This window comes from Pollachius pollachius (genome assembly GCF_949987615.1).
Source record: "Pollachius pollachius genome assembly, chromosome: 10".
NCBI lineage: Eukaryota > Metazoa > Chordata > Actinopteri > Gadiformes > Gadidae > Pollachius > Pollachius pollachius.
In genome coordinates this window covers 20,865,481-20,872,980 of record NC_136943.1, presented here as the reverse complement: position 1 = coordinate 20,872,980, position 7,500 = coordinate 20,865,481, and the positions used below count along the sequence as shown (strand labels likewise).

The 7,500-nt window shown below is 52.9% G+C and overlaps 1 protein-coding gene across 1 annotated transcript in view; it reads right to left on the bottom strand.

Annotated features, from left to right (window-relative positions):
* ppp3cb (protein phosphatase 3, catalytic subunit, beta isozyme) overlaps positions 1–7,500 on the bottom strand; it is a gene marked incomplete at both ends in the record, with an annotated part of 24,855 nt that overhangs the window by 12,399 nt on the left and 4,956 nt on the right. Inside the window, 2 exons of the mRNA XM_079745294.1 lie at positions 497–608; positions 6,042–6,166. Of these exons, the coding sequence (XP_079601420.1) occupies positions 497–608; positions 6,042–6,166 (237 nt within the window). The remainder of the gene's footprint in view (positions 1–496; positions 609–6,041; positions 6,167–7,500) is intronic.

The window sequence follows — 7,500 nt, the reverse complement described above, 5'->3', positions numbered from 1 at the left end:
CATCACTACTATAAGAATTTTGTTCATAATTTGCTTGCCTGGGTAAATAAAGGTTAATAAAAATTACCATCATCACTACCATCATCGTCATCACCATCATCATCACTACCATCATCATCACTACCATCATCATCACCATCATCATCACTACCATCATCATCACTACCATCATCATCATCCATGGAGGAGAGGGTGGAGGAGAGGGTGGAAGGGAGGGTGGAGGAGAGGGTGGACTGGGCCAAGGGGCATGGAGGAAATATCTCCTTTGATGAAGAAGGAGTCCAAACAATAGATGGAGGTTGGGTGGAAATGGGATAGAAAGAGGTTATGCAGGGTATGAGAGAGAGAGGGACAGAGGGAGAGATGGAAGGAGAGGGATATTGAGGTACAGCCAAAGAAACCACAAAGAGAGAACGGAGAGAACGACGGGGGATTAAGAGAATGAAACAGTGGCTCAGAGACGGAAAACGTGTTCAACAAATGTGGAGGTACTCACATTCTTGTTTAAATGTGAAATATTCCGTCAGATGTCTACATTCATGGTTTCCCCGCAGCAGGAAGAGCGTCTTTGGGTATAGGATCTTCAGCGACCACAGGTAGAGCACACACTGAAGAGGAGCGGGAGGGGGATAAAGTGTCAGATCAAAAGTCAGAGGCAAACCACAGTTTCTAGGCATAGATAGAGTAGATTCTATATACCAAAAAAAACAGAGGCTAATTGAAATCAGGCTGGCTCTAAATCGACATTTCTCTACAGATCACAGTAGCTGATTTGAGAGGTTGACATTGCGGCCGTGTGCAGTGAATTAACCTCAATAGCAGATCGAGGCCAGTGTGCACATGAGCTCCCCACAATGTGGTGAAACACTTCCCACTACTTCCACTACCCGAATGTCTTCATACGTTTACACTACAGGGGCTAAAGTGGCTGAGGAAATAGAGCGGGTTGACTTGTAACCGGAAGGTTGCTAGTTCGATCCCCGGCTCCTCCTAGCTGATTGTCGAGGTGTCCCTGAGCGAGACACCTCACCCTGACTGCTGCTGATGAGCTGGTTGTTGCCCTGTGTGGTTGACTCCGCCGTGAATCTGTGAATATAGTTGTAAGTCGCTTTGGATAAAAGCGTCAGCAAAATCCCTAAATGTAAATGTAAATGTACATTTCTGATTGGCCACATCCTATAAATGTCCGCTATGATAGTGCAATGTGTATCCTACCAAAGGGGTCTCTAGCCTTGACAGTGTAATCACTGGTTAACATTACGTAGATCTCTACATCTAGATAGATGTACTGATGACCATGTGAGTATCACATGCATTAAGACCACCAGCAATTTCATAACATGGACTTGAGGATCTCCCACAGGAAGTATATTGAAGCCTTTCGGTTTGCCACCTGCTTTTTCAAATAATGTGAAAGTTCATGGACATTTCCCGATGCCCATAGAGGCGGACAGTAATCTTACAAATACACATCAACACCTCATTGGTCCTGATTGGTCCTTGTTCATGCTTCTTGCTTGAGGCATTAACTTATGTCTTCATTAACCGTGCAAGCACTTGCAAATCCTCCACTGAAGTGGAGCCGGGCCCTGCCCCTGGACTACTGAAGCACACTCTGAGCTGCTCCGGAGGTGTTTTGTAGGTTCAAAAATTGAACTGCTCTCTTAATAAAGCGCAGACCCAGAGTAGAATGGATTGGTAAAAAAGGCCGGAGTCTTGACTTCTTTAGTATAGCAAACACTGCAGTAAACTCAGAGGTTTTGTCTTGGAGACGGGCCTCAAGGTCAGGTCAGGGCACTGAAGGGTTTCTGAAGTGGAGCAGACAGAGCAGGCCTACCGGAAGAGTAACACACAGTACACTATTTTGGGGGGACGTGCGACGTCTGGCCTGCAGGGGGAGTATGGGCAGGTTGGGAGCGCACCGGATCGGCTGGGGGGATTGGACCTGATTGCGAGCAGGTGTCCGCACGCCAATCAGGGAGTGTGTACTTATGTGCCTGCGTTGTGTTGTAGTGAGGAGAAAACCAGGAGCGAACGGACCACAGAGATCCAGAGCGAGTGGAGATCATACCAAGAACCCACAAAGAGACGACTCTTGGAGAACCTTTGTTATAGTTTGAGTATTTGTGTCCTCCTTCTAAAGACAATAAAGCAATCTCCCGCTGAGGGAAGACAACTCTGCCTGCTCGCACTCATTTGAACCCACTACAGTGGAGCCCAATCTGGAGCTCGAGCGCAGGAAAAATGGACCAGTCCCCGTTGGGAAACATACTCGGGCACCTGGCCCAGATGGCCGAGCAGCAAGGCCAGCTCCACCAGGCGTAGAACGAGGTGCTCACGGACCTGGCCCAGTCCTTGGCCGCCGTTCGGGCCGTTCGGGTGAGCTCCTCGCCTCCGGCAAACGCGGCGAAGGACCCCGAGGGCCGGGACCCACAACCCATATACACGTCCCGAAGATGGGGGAGGCAGACGACGCGGAAGCCTTTATTTAGACCTTCCAGGGGGCGGCCGAGGTCTCAGGGTGGCCTCGTCCGGAGTGGGCGCACCGTCTCCTGCCGCTCCTAACAGGAGAGGCGCAGCTCGCGGCCCACACTCTGCCGGCCGGGGCCCAGCGAGACTACGACGCCATCACCAGGGCCATCCGGGACCGGCTGGGCCTCTACCCGGAGGAACATAGGCGGTGGTTCCGGGCGCTGGCCTTCAGCGAGGGGGACCGACCCTTCGCCTTCACCCAGCAGCTGAGGGACCAGGCAAGGAGGTGGCTGGTCCCAGACCGGAACACGGCGGAGGACGTGGTGCAGGTGGCCCTGGAGAGGTTCGTGGAGGGGCTGCCGGCTAGGACCTCCGCCTGGGTCCGGTACCACCGGCCAGAGAGTGTCTCCGCCGCGGTCGTCCTGGCGAAGAGCCACCTGCAGCCACCACCAGCGAGCCAGCGACCACCGACACCGGGCCCACGTATCGGTGCGGCTGCCCCACGGCGAGATAGGCCAACCCCGGCGCCAGAGCAGGCACATAAGTCGCCTCCCCCCCCCACTCCACAGATGGGCGCTCAGACGGCAGGGGAGGGGTGTTGGCGGTGCGGGCGGCCTGGCCACTTCCGGCGGGAGTGCCCTATGATGGAGGTGGGTCAGGTCATCCGCGTCACCGGTGCCCCGTCTCCTCCCCAAGGTCTCGGTGAGGCGTACCGTATCCCGGTGAGGATACAGCGGGGTACGCACCAGGCGCTTTTGGACTCGGGATGCATGCAGACCATGATCCACCAGCGCCTGGTGCGGTCCGAGGTTCGGTGAGGTGTATACACAGGGATGTGCACGAGTATCCTTTGGTCCCTATCAAAATTCGTTGTGGGGGTAGAACATATAGGGTCAAGGCGGCGGTTAGTTCGAGCCTCTCGCATCCCCTGATACTTGGGTACGATTGGGCGGGGTTTCCACAGGCAGTTAGGGGGACTACGGGGATGTAGACACGACAGGTAGGGACATGTAAGTCGTGTGCTGTGTTCTGCGCCGAGGCGGGGGCGTCCGACGCTGCTCAGGGATCGGGGGAGGGTCCTCAACCCGAGGTCCCAGCGCCGAGATTTCCAACGGTGGAGGATTTCCCCCTCGAGCAGTCTCGTGACGCCACATTAAGCTCATTCACGACCAGGTAATAGTTATTGATGGGAGTCGGGTCTGGCCAGACTTACGCGGCGCTGACTTACCCACACTTTATGGTGTTTAGGGATAGGCTTTATCGGGTGAGTTGTGACACCCAGAGTAAGGAGGTATTATAACCATTATAACCAAATGGCGGTATCGTACCATTTGGGGTACGATAAAACACTTAACCGAATATTGGCCCGGTTCTATTGGCCGGGGATTCGGGCGGAGGTGCGCAGGTGGTGCGCATCCTGCCCCGAGTGCCAGTTGGTGAATCCCCCGGCCGTCCCCAGGGCTCCCTTATGGCCCCTTCCCCTGGTGGAAGCCCCCTTCGACCGCATTGGCATGGACATTATCGGGCCATTAGAACGTTCCGCACACGGGTATCGATTTGTGTTAGTCCTGATCGACTACGCAACCCAATACCCAGAAGCAATTCCGTTGCGCAACATCTCCGCGCAGAGTGTTGCGCAGGCGTTGTTTCATGTCATATTGCGGGTGGGAATCCCGAAAGAGATTCTCACTGACCAGGGCACCAATTTCATGTCACGCACGATTAGGGAACTTTACGGGTTGTTGAAGGTCAAGGCCATTCACACAAGCGTCTATCACCAAGCCACGGACGGCTTGTGTGAGAGGTTTAACCGGATGTTAAAGTCCATGATCCGTAAGTTCATGCACGAGGATGCTCGAAATTGGCATCAATGGCTAGACCCTCTGTTGTTTGCAGTGCGGGAAGTGCCCCAGGCTTCCACAGGGTTTTCCCCATTTGAGTTACTTTATGGGCGCAAGCCCAGGGGCGTCTTGGACCTCATTAAAGAAAACTGGGAGAAGGGGTCCAGTGACAGCAAAAACGAAATCCAGTACGTCATGGACTTGCATGCAAAGCTTCACTCACTAGGGGTATTGTCACGTGAGCACTTTCACCGAACCCAGAAGGGTCAGAGACGCCTGTACGACAGAGGGACTAGATGACGCGATCTCAACCCGGGGGACAAGGTCCTGGAACTGCTGCCCACCTCTAGCACCAAATTACTCGCGAAGTGGCAAGGGCCCTTCGTGGTCACGCGGCGAGTCGGGGATGTGTATTACGAGGTAGCACGTTCGAGAGGGGCGAAAACCAACAGGTTTACCATATCAACCTCCTAAAGAGGTGGAACGATGTGGTCCCTGTCGCGTTTGCGTCGACGCTGCCGGAGAGAGAAGAGCTTGGGCCAGGAGTCCCGGGTCCAGCTCCCATCCCTCAGGTAGTTCGGGGTGAGGACCTCTCAAGGAGTCAGGCGCAGGACGTTGCCGGCCTGCAACCGCCTCGCCCCTACCCGGTCGCACCCCATTAAGTACTCATGACATCGAGACGCAGTCCGGGTTAATGGTGCGGACACGTTCCTACAGGCTGCCCGTCCACAAACAAGATGTGGTGCGGCGCGGATTAGCAACCATGTTAGAGTTGGGCGTGGTCGAGGAGTCTCACAGCAACTGGTGCAGTCCTGTCGTGCTTGTGGGGAAGCCGGACGGGTCTGTCCGGTTCTGCTTGGACTATCGTAGGGTGAACGCGGTCTCGAACTTCAACGCCTACCCAATGCCTCGGATCGACGAGCTCGTGGACTGGCTTGGCATGGCCACCTATTACATGACTCTGGACTGCACAAAGTTCTACTGGCAGATTCCGCTGTCTCCAGCAGCCCGGGAAAAAACGGCCTTCTCCACTCCGCTCGGTCTATACCAATTCAAGGTGCTTCCGTTCGGGTTGTTCAGGGCCCCGGCCACGTCTCAGCGACTGATGGACCGGGTGTTAAGGCCCCACGCCACGTATGCTGCTGCCTACATTGATGACGTGGTCATCTGTATTGGAACGTGGGAGCAGCATGTGCGGCAGGTGGCGGCCGTCCTTCAGTCGCTGGGACGGGCGGGGCTCACGGCCAACCCGAAGAAGTGCGTGATCGGGCGGAGGAAGACAACTCTGCCTGCTTGCACTCACGACAACTCTGCCTGCTCGCACTCATTTGAACCCCCTACAACTATATTACTTAATTCTCATAGTAACGCCGAGGGCAACCCCCTTTCTGTTGTAAAATCTCTTGCTCGTGGCTATTATGTAACCCTCTAGAATAAAGTAGATGGTTAAAAAAATAAGGGACTATTTTTAGCCTTCTAACTGTATTCGCAGCCAGCAAGAACAGTATTTTGAGCCACATCAACACATTGACTGAAAGTACCCTCTGTCGCTGCAGAGCGACATACCCTTGTCATGCTGCAGAAGCAGTGCATGCTGGGGCATCAGGCAGCAGTGCAGGCTAACCTTGATGCTGAAGTAGCCCCTGTCCACATAGCCATAGAGAGATAGAGAGAGAGAGAGAGAGAGAGAGAGAGAGAGAGAGAGAGGTAGGTGAGGGAGATGCTAACCTCGATGCTGAAGTAGCCCCTGTCCACGTAGTCCCCCAGGAAGAGGTAGCGTGTGTTGGCGGGGGAGCCCCCCACCTCAAACAGCTTCATCAGGTCAAAGAACTGCCCGTGGATGTCCCCGCACACTGAGGAGAGAGAGAGAGAGGGAGAGAGAGAGAGAGAGAGAGAGAGAGAGAGAGAGAGAGAGAGAGAGAGAGAGAGAGAGAGATAGCAGGGTTAAAACTGTCTCTCAATGTCCCCGCACACTGAGGAGAGAGAGAGAGAGAGAGAGAGAGAGAGAGAGAGAGAGAGAGAGAGATAGCAGGGTTAAAACTGTCTCTCAATGTCCCTGCACACTGAGGAGAGAGAGAGAGAGAGAGAGAGAGAGAGAGAGAGAGAGAGAGAGAGAGAGAGAGAGAGAGAGAGAGAGAGATAGCAGGGTTAAAACTGTCTCTCAATGTCCCCGCACACTGAGGAGAGAGAGAGAGAGAGAGAGAGAGAGAGAGAGAGCAGGGTTAAAACTACTACTATAATGTGACCTTTTTTCTTGGTCTCGGTTAAGTCTCGGTTGGCAAGCGTGACACACCATGGAGGATAACATTGGTAAAATCGGGTAGGTTGAATCACACACACACACCCTAAGTTTTGTCCCATTGGCTTTTGTTAATTAGAAGTTGATTAGACATTCTTTTTGTTGCTTAAGCAAACTTTCATACAGTTAAATCTTTTTTATGATATTATATTTAGTTTTAGTTAATGGCAGATGTCATGCTAGCGCATATCTTCAAACCAGTCCCAACAATATTATTCTCAATGTATATGAAGTAATAAAAAAACAGAGACTATTGCGATCGCTCTAAAGTTTGTAAGTTCTCGTCATTCCGGGCCCAAAACTTTTTATATAGTGTCACTCTGGTCAAACTCTGTGACATTCTGCCTTGGCCTCTCTGTCCATCTGTCTGTCTGCATCATTGCACTCCATCTGTGTGTGTGTGTGTCCCTGTCTGTCTGTCTGTCACAGGAGCTCTGTACCTGTGAAAGCCCAGCTATGTTCCCTCACTTCGTGGGAGGTGTGCCCACGCGGAATTATCTCACCCCTAGCATTTGAAAACATGCGAAAACATGCGTATGTGTGCATGCACGTGCGTAACACAAGCACACAACCCAACGCACACACACACACACACACACACACGTACACACACACACGCACACAAACACATGCAAGAAGCAAGTATCGGGCGTGTGAGTGTGTGTCAGTGTGTGAGTGTGTGTGGTGTGTGGTGTGTGTGTTAGTGTGTGTGTGTGTATCAGTGTGTGTGCGTGTGTGCGTGTGTGTGTGTGTAAGTGTGTAAGTGTGTAAGTGTGTAAGTGTGTGTGTGAATAAGAGAGTCTGTCTGCTTCTTGGTCGCCCCCACCGAGCATCTTATTAACTTGTTTTCCATTTTGTCCTCCATCGATTCCAATTTCTCTACCTTCC